We start from the raw sequence: 17,104 nt of genomic DNA, 5'->3' as shown, positions 1-17,104 counted from the left end.
CAAAGTCTTTCTCCTCCAATAAGGGAAATTTGTCCTTTTGGACCTACCTGACCATTTGGTTTGAATACCCAGCTAACTCAAATGAAACAATGTTCAGCTTAAAACTCTTTATTTTGTTGATTTCCAAGCATTATTTATCAAAATTTCAGGCAAATGTGCATCTTAGGCTTTATAAAATGAAATTTAAAAGTCACTCCTAGGGTTCTGTAGGCAGAAATTATTGTAGGAAAGGTTTTTGTGACTGATTTTTTAGTTTTCAGTATATTCAGGATAATCCACTCTCACCCTTGTTTTGTTAAATAAAAACTTAAAAACGCACCAGCCAAGATCTTTCCAGGTTTAAAACTTTCCTTGCTTTTGGGAAAACACGTCGATGAAACGTGAACTCAAGGACAAACACAAGATATTTGAACAGATCATTAAGAGAAGCTCAAGTGAGCAGGAAATACTTTTTAATTACGAGCAAAAAGAACAATATGCACTTTAGTTCCACCTGAAATACGTTATCCATTTGTGAACAGTATTTCCACCAAAATTTGTCCCATGCACGACATTTTAGATGTGAAATTTAATTTGCACTGTACAAAGCACAACTTTAAAATTAGCCTAAAATCAAGATAACACAACATTCAAAGAGCAAAGAAAGTCAGATAGCGTCACGTAGTGGGAAGAGCGGGAGACAGGTTTGATCTCTGCAGAGCAGATGTGTGGTTTTCATTTCTATATATAAAATGTGTAAGACTTAAAAATGGTACAAAAGTTGAATATACAACACGCAATACAAACTTAAGTTGCCTAATTAAAATAGGCTTACAAACCAAGAACCTATATATAAGCAGAGTAAGTTCAATTGACAGAATTAGTAATTTCCAATTGAGTAAATACCTTCTGTACTTCTTTTTGAGGATTTTAGCCTAAGGCATCTTTTCAGCATGTCAGTCCCAGAAAGTCCTCCTCCAGCCTTGATGTAAAAGTTAACTTGGAGAACCCTTACATTATTTTAGCTAGGTGAACTGACTGGCTGATCAGCACCAGCATAATTAAGAGATGTCAAAGCTAACTTGGTACTCAAGCTGAAGAAAGCTGTCTGAACCGCCATACATAACTTGTGAGGATGCTGTGAGGAACTTAATACAGTTTGTTAAGCTAATGCTGCATCCACAATACACTTCTACACCGAACTTGGAATTTGAGAGACAGAACAGAAGTTTTACTACAATACAAAACCTTTGACAGCAGTTAAGTTTGGTATCTTTTCCAAGACAACTGTTTTAGAACCAAAACAAGAGGATCATGAGTTCATAGTAGAAATTTCAGCTCTGAACAGCTGATAAGATACCACAGAGTAGTTCTGAATTAGTACTTTTATTAAAGATTGCATATGGCAAGTTCACAGTTCGTTTTTTTCTGGCAGTGCACATGCACATAAAGAAAGAAAATACAAAACTTTGGAAAATACAAAATAAATTAAATACATGCAAATTTGCAACTTCATTAAATAGTTTTAGCAAAATGCTCCCCAAAATAGTGCAACATTAAAAAAAAAAAGTTAAATTAAGTCCAACTTACTTTGCAACAACCTAAATCATTTCAGTACAAAAAAATATCTAAAGTCAATTCACAATCTTTCAAAACGCTCTACGTTAACTAAATAGTTCTACGTCTACTAACAAACACGTTCAGAAATAATCCAAAAAAAAATCAATCTCAAATTAAATAAGAGCAAACGTCTGCAAAACAAGAGCAGAGAGCTATGTTTGGCCGTAACCTTCCCAGAATCCTCGCTGCGTTAAGACGTAACGTCGCATCCGATGCACATCTGCACGAGGAGGACACGTGTGCGCGGCACAGAAGCGGTAGGCAGGGAGGAGGAGCAGCAGCTGCTGCCTGCCAGCGGAACCGTCCCAGAGCCATCCCAGGGCCCCCTTGCTGAGAAGGTGGAAACTTTCTGTCTGGCACGAGAGAGAGGTCCAAGAAAGGCAAGCGGTCTCATCCCGAGCTCCGTGCGCACAAGCCTACCAGCCGTAGGATGACTTGCATGTTGTAACTTACACAGACGTTCTTTTCCCCTTGCAATATCCTCTTCACCTCCTAACTAACGTACTCCCAAATCTGCTCTGCAAAGGACAGCTCGAGTATACAACTCGCATCTCCTTTTGGACTCTCTCTCTAATTTTTTTAAGGTAGGGCCTGGAGTTTGGGGGATTTTTTTTGTTTGTTTCTTTAAGGTAGCGTCTGTTCTGGTATGGGACTGCTCACTCCGGTGTCTGAATTCCGGTGTGAACAGATCGGGGCTTGCCGAAGGCATGCGGGAAGGGGAAAGGGTGGGGGATGCTCGTCGGCTTTTCCCAGACAAGATTTCCACAGCATTCTGAACGCCTTCAAAATTTCATAGAGAACAACGCCTACAAACACATGGCTAGCCATCACACTCCAGGAAAACCCAGCACCGTCGGGAGAACTACAAGCAGATCAGATCTGAATTTCAAGATAGGTCACACAGACATATTCATGTAACTACCAAACTTCAAAACCTAGATCTATACTAACAGATTTCTCTGCATCCCGTTTGATCTTTACCAGGTACTGCAATAAAGGTTATTTTATACAGTCCAAAGATTTTTATCAGGATATTACAAATGGTTCTTTGGGGAAATTTACTTCTGAAAATGTAAGCAGTAAAATTAAACCATATAGCAGCACATTTTCATCCCCTAAAAATATAAAACAATATGTATATTATACAGTAAATCAGTCATGACAGAGCACAATCACCTGCCTTTGATGGCACTTGGTCACTGAATAATTAATTCTTTGATGCCAGAAGTCAGGATTTACTGATGCAACAGAGGACTTCGAAAAAGCATCAATCTGAGTGTAGAAGCCCCAACCTAACCAGCGCCAAGGGGTCAAACGCAGTCAGTGAGAGATTCCGAGTGGCAGACTTCCTATCGTTACCGAGATGGGTATGTTAAATACATTGTACAAGTATCTGTAGAAGAGTTGAGCGGAACACTTCTGTACACGTGGAGATCCTACGAAGCTCAAAATACCTGGGACCAGTGCATTGCAGATGGCTGTAGGAAGCACAGGATGAACAGGACGTGGATCAGGTTGAAGAGGGGGGGAAAAAAGAAACTAGTGACTTAATGACAGTCCTTAACATGCTAAGTGGAAGTGACCTGTCAAAAGAGAGTGAGAAAGGTAACGGTAATTAGTGGGTGTTTGAGATTAGAAAGCAGATACGCAACACAGCAAATCAACCGATACCTACAGCAACCAAAGAGCCACCGTAACAGCGATGGCACAAGAGTCATGGAAAGCCCAATTTTAACAGTTCAGTAAATTAGGGTGTCAGTTACTAAGGCTTGGAAAGGAATTTTGTCAGATCTCTCTCTCCAGCCCACAAATTGGCACAGTCATCATGAAACAATTCTCTTGATGAAATTCATTCTTTGCCACCTGTAGCACAGCGTTATGTCTTGCCTGAGTACATCCTTCAACACTATCTAAAGGTCTGACTTTTTTTTCCCTTTTATTGTTCTTTTAATGGGATTTTTCTCTCCACTGGTTGGCACTTCAATATGCTGAAGAGCAGACGCATGCAAATCTTATACGAGTAAGAAAAGTAGCTGCAATTGAGTTTGAAAACTTACTATAAAATGCAAGGCAGAAGAATACAAATCCCAAACAATCCTTCTGTTTTATATGTCTCCTGACAGAGAGGTGCTTTCCTAATATATATATATATTCACACACACCTATAAGATATGTGTTTACAGAAATATATAAAAAAAAATATAATATCCTGGTAATACATTATAAAAATACACTATAGAATTTGATATAACATATATGCGTATTATACAGGCATCTTTCTCACTAATTTAACAGTAATTCTGTCCAGAAGCAAAGTTCAAGGCACGTTACCAAGTACAAAGGTGATTTAAAGTTGATTATAAAATAGTTGAAATACAGACTTTTAAAAACTCCTGGGTTTGATTTTTTTTCCCCCACATTTCTCATTAGCCATATGGAAAGCACCACATAAGTAACTGGATGTGCCTAGCCCGTTTTTAAATTAGCTGATACAAAATCAGCCTTACAAAGAGAGATGTTTTCCTCAATTAAGCACTTTCTTGCATAGTTATTTAAAAAAAACCTTGTCCATATTCAAGATCAAGTTATAAAAATAAATACATACATAAATAGCGATGCATCAGTGTTTCCAAATTTCCCCTAAATTAACGGTGGGAACTGTAGTTAGCTCCTAATTGGCATCCTTATTAACACCTTAAAGGAAACCTGGATAGTTATTAATTTATGCATCTTATTGGCTAGATTACCTGTGGTCTGGCTAGATTAAATATAGTTATTCATCTTGCTCAAGGATGGGGAGGTGCTGGGAACATACCAGAGACTCCAGGATAAGGGACACACAGACAAGAGCCTGTTTGCACAGCGTATTTCACCAATACAGATCCCAGCACAAGTCGGTGTAATAATTTCAGCAGGCCATGACGGAGCGTCACCGCAATCGTTAGCATATCGTCACGTCAGGCCTTTCCTTCTCGTTTGAAGCGAGGTATCGGACAAGTTTGAGCAAATCTGAGAAGGGCAGGACAGGCAGATAACCAGCTTCCTTCAGATGGGAAATACAAAAGCACACTCATCATCAACACATCTGCTGCTGCTCTGTCTGCCCAAGGTTTCCAGCTCGCTCACAGGCCTCTCAATACCAGGAGAGCATCCTCCCACCTGCAGTTCCGTCATCGAGAAAGGTGTTGCAAAAATGACAGCAAACCTAGAACTTTCCATAGAGCACCTCAGAACCACAGAATCAATGAGGTTGGAAGAGCCCTCTGGGATCATCAAGTCCAACCATTGCCCTGACACCACCATGGCAACTAGACCAGGGCACTAAGTGCCATGTCCAGGCTTTTCTTAAACCCCTCCAGAGATGGTGACTCCACCACCTCCCTGGGCAGCCCCTTCCAATGGCTAATGACCCTTGCTGAGAAGAAATGCTTCCTAATGTGCAACCTGAACCTCCCCTGGCAAAGCTTGAGGCTATGTCCAGACAGGGTGTGGGGGGTTCTGAGCAGGCCCATTTCACGAATTTACAGGCAGAACTTCAGAATGAGCTGATTTGGACTAACATTGATCTGGCCACATATTCTAAGCATGAAAACCAGTTCAACATAAGATTTCTACCACTTAATGCATTTTTCCCCTTATTCACTTCAGTCTGGCAGTTACTAACTAGCACGCTGCAAGGGACATTCAAGTTTGTTCAGACACTGCCTTTACACTTATTTCCATTACTAAAATTTATTATTACTATAGGTTTTCTTTAATGATTTAGAAAAAAAGATACTAAACCAGATTACATAGCGACTTTGATAATTTTGTGCAGTTTTTGATCTAAACTTTGTGGGGCAGCACGAGAAAAAGTCAAAACAATTTGCAGTTTGTTTTTTTTATTTCTATCTAAAGCAAAATACCGTAGTTTTTGCTTTTTTAATTCCTAGTATTATTTGAAAAACGTTAATATTAACCTTTTTTGAAACCTGCACTGTGTTTAGTTATATTTAGAAAGCATTCCCATAGAGAGCTTTAAATATGGCAATATACAACTCAGCTCCGTAGCTGACCAACAGAGAAACTAATACGCAGCCGCACACGTGACACGATTTGCAGCTATTCACATTACAGAATTACATTGAAGAATACATTTCAATCATTGTTATTAAAACAGAAAAGATTAAACTGTAAGAACTGACTCAAAACTGTGCTACAGAAATAAACATTTAGAAATCCCCAAGGCCGTCTCCAGGAAACCCTGGCATAAATCGAGCCATACGACTGCAGCAATTCCAGCGCCACCTTCTTGTAGGAACACACTGCACCCCACTGGATTTCTCACACTGCAGCAGTTATCCAGTTAGCTGCACCAGCGTGAATGCCCTTTTTGATCACTTCCAAAAGCCAGGTTTGAGGTATGCCCCAGGTAATAAATTCATTGCACTTGTATTCTCAAAAACGTCTGCAACGTAGACAAAGCGAGGAATTATCTCGTTGGGATTTGCAGACACTCCTTGGCCTCCTGAGTCTCCTGTTCAAGCCAGCTACCTGCAATTTGCAATTTCAGGACCACATTTTATTAATGCCCACATTTTTTTCTCTCCCATCTGCTACTGTTACTCATCAAATGTTATGCTTCCTGGGGTAGAAATCATCTCCTTACGTCATGCACGTTGCACCTAGGCAACGTGGCCCACACTGAAGTCTGAACGTTGTCCTGAGTAGCCTCAGAGGCTTGCCCAGCTCTGCAGAAAAGAATTTTACCCATGAACTTCATAAAAACGGCAAAAGCAATCCTGGCTGTTACTGAGGGGCAGGCTGCTGGCTTCATAAATCATAATCACTGACCGGTCTAACAGCAATAAGTGTCTATTATCTTTACCGTGAATGATGAATGAACGTAAGATAAATTGCCCCTCATCCTGGTATAAAATTTTCATTCCAGAGATAGGGTATGTTCTTTGACAGCAAACATTTATATAGAAACCCCACCTTTATTTCACTGCTGTTAAATGAATATAAAAGAAAGTGCTGTTCTACTTCTAGCTGTGTAGAACTGCTCCACAAAGCTTGGTGTAGTTCTACAGAGCATAGAAATGTCTCAACGATATTATGGACATAATCTGTATAAAATTTTCCCTGCACAAGTAGTACCTTTACTAACACTCTTACTCAGGCCCTTGGGCTTTCATCCAACAAGCTCAGAATTCAGATTACTCTGATACTCCCAAAATCCTTTGGCAGCCAAACAGTTGCAATTTGCCAATAACCTTCTTAACCGAAGGACCAAAAATGATGAGAACTGACCTTCTTTAGTCACTGCCCAGCCTTGGTTTACTACGTCTTCAAGACATCATTCTAGATGTGTGCAAAAAATCTAGAACTTGTCTGAGTTTAAAAGCCTAAAATATGGTTCTCTGAAGTAGTAATCATAGACTAGAGTCATAGAATATCTTGAGTTGGAAGAAACCCATAAGGATCACCGAGTTCAACTCCCACGACATTTCAAATTGTTGCCTTACATATATATACAATACGTAATACACCCAGGCGTTAGACTCGATCTCGAGCAGTAAGGAAACTAGGCTGATAAAAGCCATAAAAGAGCATTACAGTCAAGAAAAAAACACACATACACACTTCTTTCTAAATGGCTTCATTCCAACCTCTAAGGCTTCCATGTGGTTTTCAGAATTTTTTTTTCTATTTTTTTCAGAAACCATAAATCCCTAAGTTTACCCCATTTCTTCTAAGCTCTTCCATCTTCTTTTTCTCCACCCCTGTTGTCCATGAGCTCCTCTGCAACATGTTCCAAGTGTGGCCTCAATCTAGAATCCTAGAATCCTAGAATAATTTTGGTTGGAAAGGACCTTTAAGATCATCAAGTCCAACCATTAACCCAGCACTGCCAAGGCCACCACTAACCCATGTCCCTCAGCACCACATCTACACAGCTTTTAAATCCCTCCAGGGATGGTGACTCCACCACTGCCCTGGGCAGCCTGTTCCAGTGCTTGACAACCCTTTCAGTGAAGAAATTGTCCCTGATATCCAATCTAAACCTCCCCTGGCACAACTTGAGGCCGTTTGTGAGATGGAAAAGCCAATTTCAGTTCAGAATGAACTAACACACAAAAACACTCAGCAAAGACTTGCCCTAATTCATCCACAGCGAAAATATGTTGCTTACAGCTACAGGGCTCACGGAAAACACAATGAACAGAAATAATCCACCCAACACAATAAGAGCTTGAGTGCAAGGTGATGGATGGTTTGCATGCATGCATGACATGAGATATTCTCAAAAAAAAAGAAAAAGAAAAAGAAAAAACCACCCAAGAATGCCGAGTGCCTAAAGGAAACAACATACTATCAGAAGAGAGTTGTAAGAACGCAATTAATCCTCAGGAGGAGAAAAAAGCCAAACTTGGAGGGACACTATAGCAGTCCACTGGCTGCTTTTTGCAGCCACTCACTACCATCCAGCTCTTAGTATGCCTGTAACATAAAGTTATCACCTAAAATAACAGTAGATGTAAAATATCTCAGAAATAATGAGCATTTAACGAAATAAATGGGCGAGTAGGGTACATGGAGCAGTCTCATGTGAATATGCTGCTCATCTTTCCAGGATGAGATTTTTGCTTAGGAGAAACCCTCAAGCCCTTGCAATTAAAGTAAAATATTTACATTTTTTTCTGAAGGCAGCTGAATAAGAGTGCAAAGCAAAAGAAACAACAGTAAAGTTTGCCAAACTGTGACACTCAAATTTGGAGAGCTCTGGGCTGCTGCCACTTACAGCTGCTCTACCCCTGTCCCAGGCTGGAATATCACAAGATGGAAACATATTCGTGTTACAGAAAGCAGAGAATTATATCAGCAGAAGGAACCTCTGGAACTCTATTTTTACTACATGAGTTTCACACTTCTGTGTGTGAATTTCAGTCTGGATTTACCAGAGCATTTTAGTTTATTAGAAAAGTTTTAAGTGATAAGTCATTAAAATAAAAACTCTCATCAGCAGCTTGCAAAGCATTCTGACAAGGCACAGCTCACTTAAATTACTATTTTTCACAGTTAAATTATCAGCAAACAACTCCTACTCGAATTAGAAAAAAACACTGTGGGTCTTCTAAAAGCAAGACTGAAATATAAGAAAACTGTGTGATCGGTGAAAGAACACATGAGTAAGTTACTTTGGTCTTACTTCTCGTCTATTTGGTGTTGTGATAGTAGCTGGAGTTTGACATCCCTCCCCCTCGGATGGCGTGGACAGCCGTTGGAGAAGACGCTGGGTAATGACCAGGGCGGATGGGCTTGGCTGTAGAGAACAAGTAGGAAACCAAACAAGACATTTAGGTTTCACACAAGGTTTTCCACCTCACCTTCTCCTCTACACAAACCCATACATACAGCAGGAAACACTATGTGCTGCCTAATTCTCTCTCAGGTTTTAAGACACCACTATTAGCATCACCATCCAAAACATTATCCTTCTACTTTAACAATTAAAACAAATAATTGCAAAAATTGCCCCACCTTAAACACCATTTGATTGCATGCACACATTCAGATTGCACCATACAGATATATCAAGCACATGAATTATATAGGAAGATTTTTGACTCTACACAGCCCAAATTAAATCGCAAGGAGGAGCAATCAGGGAAGAAGAGAGGAAGGGACGAGGTCCAGAAAGGTAAGGAAGGAATGAAAGCAGAAGGAGAGTATGTGGGGGAGGAGGAAGAAAGTGAGCGACTGCTTTAAAGAGACAAGTTTTCAGGTCACTAGAAGGTCACACAAGACCCATTATGCCATTTATTTACTGAGTTAAATAGCAGAGGCGCTTTAAACTTTAGGTGGGGCAGATTCTATAAGAAATGAAGTCTTTGAAGATCCCTGTGCAGCAGAGGAGAAGCAGACCCCGTGGTTTGCCCCGGACTGCTGCTTTCAGAGCTCAGTCTATTTAACCATGAGCAAACAGACCAACCATGAAGTATGTGAGCAACCACTAACCCTTTAGCTCCATGTCCTTACCAATTTGAGCAGAGTGGGCTCTCCGGGCCATGTTCTTGGCTCTCACGGCCTCCTTAATGCGATCCACCTCCTGCTGGTACCGTTTGCGGTCCCGCATGGCGTTCTCCTTGGCCTCCTTCAGTGCGCTCTCCAGGGCCTTAACTCTCTCTGCCGTAGCTCTAAGTCGTTTTTCCAGCTTAGGAAGCTCACAACGAAGATCTGCATTATCACGTACCAACTGCAAGAGAAGAAGTTTCAAAAATATCCCATGAGAGACTACAGGAAAGGTCTTCTAACAAGGAGAGACAGAAAGTACCACCGATTCCTCTTCATACCTTGTATACTATGAATGAAAGAAACAAGTTTTGTCCAGAAATGACTGTCAAAAGCTTACGTCAAAGAGAGATTTATTTTTAATCATGCAGTTCATTTGTCTAGCTGAGATATGATATTAATTTAAATTTTCCAGCAAGATCAAAGAACCAATGAGTTTATTCCATTCAACAAAACTTCACAGATGTGATCCTGGAGGGTGAGGGCTCCAGGACAAACCCTGTTACTATGATATCCACTTTTCTAGACTTTAAGAGCAACTGCAGCAGAAACTCTGCATTTCTTCAGAATGCAGAAATGTCCAGCATTTCGCAAATACTTGATCACCTCACTATTTCAAAATGGCAATGCTTAAATACGGCTTAGAGACAGCACTAGGTACCATCAAAAATTCATCATCTCCACTGGTTATGGCATGCTTACCTACTCGTTCCCTGTTCAAGCATCTGGGAAAATCAGAATTATCGATTATCAGAATAACATCTAACTTCACATGCAACAATAGCCAAGAGAGAGGATGGATTTTTTGATAAATAAAAAACTGATGCAAACAGAAAATCCAGTACAATTTCTACTGAACAGATCATACCACTGCTAGCAGTCAACAGAAAACTGTTCCAAAGGAGTGATTCTCCCTTTTCTGGAGTAAAGGGAAGAAAGTGGTTTAACTGCCACATTAATAATACGGTAAAGCAACAGCACGTACTAACATTCACACGCTGTTTGACAATCAAAATGTTTTACACCTGCTAGTCCAGGGCTTAGTGCCAGAAGAAAAAACACAAACAAAGCTAAAAAAAAAAAAGTCAAAATGTGCTTTTTCTGCAAGTGTTGAACCCTTGTTCTACCAAATAGTTATGACATGAAATCAGAGCAGGACGATATCACACCCAGGTCAAGTCCAACGTCATTTTCCCCTTTAAGTTTTTTATGACACATGGTCTCCTAGTTGGTTTTGAGTAAATATATGCTAATGAGAGCTATAAAAATCCATATCTGAAAACTCAGCAGATGCATGAACTGAGTGCAAAAAAGGCAAAACAGTAAAAGGAAAAACACTCTGAACATGTCTCAATTTCCCCATTTAGAAATTAGGTCTTTAAACCATCTGTTCACTGGGAATCTCAAAATACTGCACCTTAGCGGACACTTGTCACGGCCCGGCACTGCTCGGGTTTTTTTGGCACTTCCACAGGAATAAATGAAGCAAATCTCGGAGAACGCCGTGTCTCACTACTAACAGATTCAGAAAACTGCCCTGGAGAACGCGATGTCGCTATTCAAAAGTGAAATCAAAGGCACCCGTACTACTTCGTGCTCCGCACCGGAACAGTGGGACACAGTCCCGAACTACTGACACCTGACAGGAGGGTGGAAGCGTACTTATTGGCAGAAATAATCCAGTTTTATTTAACAAGGTGCTGCCTAGACATATGTACACACCACTGATATACACACTTCTAGTAAGCAGAGCATAAGACTCTTTCCTTGACGTATACCCAAAGCGCTTGCCTGCTACACATCCCCTCCAGCCCCCACTTGCACGGTGGGTACCTAGGGTGAAGGGCTCTCCGTAGCCCTTGTCTCTCTGAAGAGCAGAATTGCAAAGGAAACGGGAACTCCGTGAAAGAGGGAGGAGACAGAGATGGACATGCCCAGAAGTGCCCAACCTCAGCATCCTGGGGAGGCACTGGCCCTTCAGCTGCACAGAAAACCTGTTTCTTTGCTTTCATACTCTGCTGGTTCACTCCACTCAAGTCACCTCCGAGGGTGCCTCTAAGCTGCTTTAGGCCAGGAGTCAATATGGGGGATACACAATCCAGCTAGAAACCAGCTATCAGCACACAAGGTAGTAACAAACACTCTATTCTGGTTTCTATGCATACACCAATACAGTGACAATTAGTCTTTCCCAAACTGCTAGAGTCTATTTTCACAGGAAAAAAATATTTAACACACTCCTAAGAAGTAGGGGTAGTGGGAAGAGCAGCTCTAACACCAACTCCTAATGCCAAGAATGTTAGTCAAGAACTATAGGTACCATTTCCTTGGATAGTACATGTTTTTTTCAAAAATTATCCTTTTAAACATAAAAAAGGTGGGGTTTTTTTGAAGGACGGAAGGAAGGAGAGATGGAGGGAAGGAGGGAAGGAAGAAAGGAAGGAAGGAGAGCCCCTACCTGTTTGTGAACCTTTGTAAGCTGTTCCAGGTTGTTCTCAAGAAAGGAAATTTTCTGCTTCTGCGCAGCGCTCCCACCTCCGTCGTCGCTGTCAAGTTCAACGCTCTGCACAGAGAGTTGCAGCATTCAGCAAAGCCAGGCAGGAACTCAAGAGGAAGCTCAGGTCTTTTGTCAATTTAAGCTTTTCCCAAAGGCAGAAAAGTCTTCCAGAGCCCCAAATTAAAGAGAATTTATTTTACCTGTTCATTTAAGAGCCACATTCCCCGCTACACAAAAAAATAAACTATCCTTACTGAACAATTATGGGGGGATCCTGAATAGGAAAATCATAGATTTTAGTGGGGAAAACCCCTTTTCCCTCTTTTTCCACTCCTAGGAGACATTTTTATGTAATATGGGTTTTCAAGCTTAAAAAAAAAATATAAAAACTCTTCCCAAAACTACTCTATAGGACTGAAAAGCGTTGCAAAGCCTTTGACTATTCATGCAGCTTCTGACTCTTCTTCAACAGTTAAAAATACATTAATTTCTGCCAAACAATAATTTTGCTAGGAAAAGGCTGACTAGTCACAGGCCCATAGAAAGGAAGGGCCGCAGCATTCGGTGTAGCATCAGTTAGTGCAAGTTATATTGAATAATTTCTGGTACCCTTTAATACCATCTTTGAGAATTTTGTAACTGAACTGAATTGAATTAGTTCATTTCACTTCACCACCACGACTTGTCCTGAATGAATTAGGATCAAATAAAAGCTAATAAACATCAGAACAGTTTTAATCTTATTACTTACTATTACTGAAAAAGACAATAAGCCATTTTGTAACAACATGCACTAAAGGCTTCCAGCAAATCACAAAAAAGACAAGACTTTGGTTTAAAAGAGTATAGTCTTACTTTTTTAACACGGGTGGTGAGATCTTGCACAAAGAGTTTGCGTAGGTTGTGAAGAGTCTGAAGTTCTCTTGCCTGGAATGAAAATAATAATAATAAAAAAGCACAAATGAGTAAGACATAGTAGATGCTCTGGTGTAAAAATTCTCCTCAGGTTTGAGTTGATATTATGACTTTATTTTGATTTGCTTATAGAGATGTACCTGCCTGTAGGTAGGCAGTGCCCATGCTGTTCCCCACCGAAGAGCCCCTGCACCTCCCAAGATGTTCACCACATCAAAGCTACTTCGGAAAAATATGCTGGCTCTGTCTTAGGGTGTGGGGAAGCAACAGCAGAAAGCTGAAGTCTCACAACTTGGCCACGGTTGCACACATCTAGCGACCTGAAAGAGCTCTGGATGCGCTCTGTAGCAAACGCGTTGGCCCGCTCTGAATGCTTCCTCACAGGCACTTCAGATGTTTAAGTGCTTTTTAAGTTTTGACAAAAATCCAGGCTTTCCCAGCCTTTTTTTTGTATGAATCAACTTCTCAGGCTCAGTGAAATAATCACCTTACTGGAGGTGTGACACAAGGAACGGCAACCCTGCACCTACTGCCAGGAGGGCGGAAGCGCTAAGCCATTTGCAGGAAAGGAATCTATGTGGATTCACCCCAACCCCATACTGCTCCAAAGCCACGCTGAAGAGAACTGTCTTTCCAAAGCTGGTAAGAGCAACCTTAGCTTTTCCATTTTATGCTTCCCCACTCACAGACTGGAATTTAAATGAATCGCTCAATAAGCTCCACCACGACGACAAGCTTCTGAACTTGAATTTTTTATCTTTATCTCTCAAAAGAAAAAGGCAAAACTGACTAGAAACCAGAAAGAAGCTTCCTTCATGGACTGCTAGAAACAGCTGATTGATGTATGAGCAAAGGGGTACCCCAAAGAGGCACCGTGTGCTGCTCTAAGTCAAACAGAGCTGCAGAGCAGCCCCCTCCCCGAGAGCTCCCGTTCGGGGTGCTGCCCCAGCAGACCACCACCCCATAACCCCCTCCCACGGGCCCCCTTCTTTTGCTTCCTCAGACCAGCACTGGGAAGGAGAACGAGTCAAAGCAGCTGTGGTCCCACCAAAACTGTCCTTCACCCCTTCCTTCTCAAGGTAATCATCCAAGCGACACGCAATGCCCACGGAGCCTGATGCCTCCCCATACCAATGGGCAGGGATGAGCCACCGTTTGGCCTTTGATGGCACGTGTTTTCCTGTAATTCTCTATGCTTGATTTGTAATTCCTGCTGCAGTAATTATTAAAACTCTAACAGAGTGAATAAAATTCTAATGTAAGATAGTTCGAAGATGTTTATTCAAAAATTAAAAAAATACCATCTGGGTTTCTGCAAGCTGATGGCATCACATTGCCTAAACTCTGATTTCCAGCTGCCTCATTCATTCGGCGTACAGGGCAGATCAAGTCTACATGCAAGCTCTAGGAGTATCTGACGAGTACTGTTCATACCAGAAAGGCTGGTTAAATCTCTCTCGCATGAGTTTATAACAAGGCTTATGTCTGGAAAGCCATCAGGAGCCAAAGCTGAAAGGACCTGAATAGTTGTTTCAATTCCAGCTGATCCTTTGGCCACTCTAAGCTTAATTTTTAAAGCATCACACAGAGGAGAAAATCCTGGTTTTGAGTTAATAATCATGTTAACACTAGCAAAAATCACTACATGATACTCCTAAACCAGCTATGGTTTTGACCAGCTTCTGAGATCTTTGAGAAAGCTTGCATGTTTTGCAGATAAAAATGTAGCTTCCAACAAAACTGTGCAGCAAGAGCTTCAAGCCTGAAGCCATCCATCACAGATTTAACCTATTAGGATATAAACTGGTCATTTTCTTGGGCACAGATACAAGTGTTTCGGTAATAAATACATCAGTGATGAAGACTTAGGGGAAAAAAAACTCAATAAAGTGCAATTAAGACATACCACTGTTTCCTCCAGCCCCTTAAGATCTTCTCTTGCTTGTTCCCTTTTATCATTAAGCAGTCTAGAAAGATCATAACATGAAACAAATACAAAATGTTGAAGTCATGTAAGAGAAGAGAAGCAATCAACATTCAGTTTGAGTAGAACATCTGCAGATGTGACAAATTGTACATCTCTGCATCTGTAATTATGCCTTTGACTGTCCCAAATATGCAGCTTTCTCATATGGAGTGGCTGAGCCACCATCCCCACTTTTTGTGTCCACACATGACATTTTTATCTCTCATTTCCAGAAAAGGCTTTTACTCAGATATCTGATTTATTACTTAAAAAACAAAATATAAAACCCCCACCTAAAACCCCCAACTTCTTGTTTGTTTTTACTGTGCACTAAGGCATGAGGGATTTAACACGTACTAAGATATTTCATAAAATCAGAGCTCTAAACCAATCTTTTTTGGCAAGTATTAAATCCACTGTTAAAAACCCTGAGATAAAAATATGGAGTAATTGGTAATCATTTATTGGTACTGCATGTTGGCTTTGTTACTGAAATGATATTTTCAGGGTGAATATCTCTGCACAAATGCTTCTCACTAGGACATTTCCTGTGGACACATTAAGAGACACGATATTCAGGACACCAGGTGAGAAAACGGTTGACTTACATGAGCTTTTCCAGTTTCATTTCTTTTTCCTGGTCCTCAATTTTTAATTTATCATAATCAGCACTCAGTTTCTCTTGTTCCAGTTGCAGCTTCTGATTCATACTGGAATGCAAAAGAAACAGTCAGTACAGCTCAGTCCTGAACCCCATAAACAAGGGTGGATAAACACACAATAAACATGACGAAAGGCTGAACACCACATCAGGACTGCCTAGATTTTATGAACACTGACACAAAGAAGAGTATAAGAGGGAAGAACTCCATTTTTCAAGTGCTGGAGTATCTGACTAACAGGGTTACATTGCTGTGTCAGGAAGAAATATTAAGGGTGTGAAAATGGGACACGTTCAAGTCACCCAGACTCACAGAAAGTCTGTGGCAGGACTAGGAGCTGTAAGAGGCGCTCAAAACCTTCACGTTTCCAAATCTGTTCTCCTCCAAGCTTCTCTTACCTGCAGGTATAACACCTTTCTTTTTCCTCCCTATAATTTTATGGACATGTTAAAGCTCCACAATAAAGAACTAGGCACTATAATCCACCATGCAAAATAATAAGAGGATTGGCTGTTGCAGTCTACAACTGCCTGAAGGGAGGTTGGAGTGGAGTGGGAGTCCGTCTCTTCTCCCAGGCAACCAGAGATAGGACAAGAGGACACAGCCTCAAGCTTCGCCAGGGGAGGTTCAGGTTGGACATCAGGAAGCATTTCTTCTCAGCAAGGGTTATTAGCCATTGGAAGGGGCTGCCCAGGGAGGTGGTGGAGTCACCATCTCTGGAGGGGTTTAACAAAAGCCTGGCCATGGCACTCAGTGCCATGGTCTAGTTGACATGGTGGTGTCAGGGCAATGGTTGGACTCGATGATCCCAGAGGGCTCTTCCAACCTGATTGATTCTGTGATTCTGTGATTCTATGTAAGGACACTACTTTCTGTAAGACACCGAAATACATAGACATCAATTAAAACTAACCAAACCAACCCCAAAACATGCCTACAGTGTCACAGAACAGGACAGGAACAGAGGAAGTGATGGAGCGAGTGAACATACTCTCTGATTTCATCGATTATTTTCTGCTTCTCTTCAATTTCATCCCTCAGCCTGGACAGCTGCTTCTGGTGGGCTTCCCTGTGACTCTCCATCTGCTGCTCCAGTGCCTTCTGCAGAGTGCAAGGATCAGAGCCATGCATGAAACAGAAATCACGTTCCACACAGCTAAGCTCCCTTCTCACGGGTCAGCGGAACCAACCTGTCTTCCCGGATTTGAGTGAAGCTTATCAGATCAGGTTCATGCAGGAATCTGCCTGGGAGATCTTTCTGTGATTACAGAACTACTGTGCATCTACTCATCCAAGCATTTAATTCAGAGAGTTCCTGGCAATGGATGTACACCGATTTCTACTCATTTTCTTGCAAAAACTACTGCATGTGAATGCCAGGGTCTCAGCATATCAAGTGCCAAGAATGTC

The 17,104-nt window shown here is 41.2% G+C and overlaps 1 protein-coding gene across 1 annotated transcript in view; it reads right to left on the bottom strand.

Moving 5' to 3' along the window:
- Positions 1 to 3,105: 3,105 nt before the first annotated feature.
- The window catches only part of KIF5C (kinesin family member 5C), an 83,145-nt gene continuing 69,146 nt past the window's right edge, over positions 3,106 to 17,104 (bottom strand). Inside the window, exons 19-26 of the mRNA XM_068407696.1 lie at positions 16,686 to 16,795; positions 15,641 to 15,742; positions 14,973 to 15,033; positions 13,007 to 13,078; positions 12,113 to 12,217; positions 9,622 to 9,838; positions 8,792 to 8,905; positions 3,106 to 3,182 (exon numbers count right to left, since the gene is read on the bottom strand). Of these exons, the coding sequence (XP_068263797.1) occupies positions 8,799 to 8,905; positions 9,622 to 9,838; positions 12,113 to 12,217; positions 13,007 to 13,078; positions 14,973 to 15,033; positions 15,641 to 15,742; positions 16,686 to 16,795 (774 nt within the window). The 3' untranslated portion in view covers positions 3,106 to 3,182; positions 8,792 to 8,798. The remainder of the gene's footprint in view (positions 3,183 to 8,791; positions 8,906 to 9,621; positions 9,839 to 12,112; positions 12,218 to 13,006; positions 13,079 to 14,972; positions 15,034 to 15,640; positions 15,743 to 16,685; positions 16,796 to 17,104) is intronic.

Source organism: Nyctibius grandis, chromosome 9, assembly GCF_013368605.1.
Source record: "Nyctibius grandis isolate bNycGra1 chromosome 9, bNycGra1.pri, whole genome shotgun sequence".
Lineage (NCBI taxonomy): Eukaryota > Metazoa > Chordata > Aves > Nyctibiiformes > Nyctibiidae > Nyctibius > Nyctibius grandis.
Note: the sequence above shows the minus strand (reverse complement) of the source record. Positions and strands in the feature narration are given on the sequence as shown.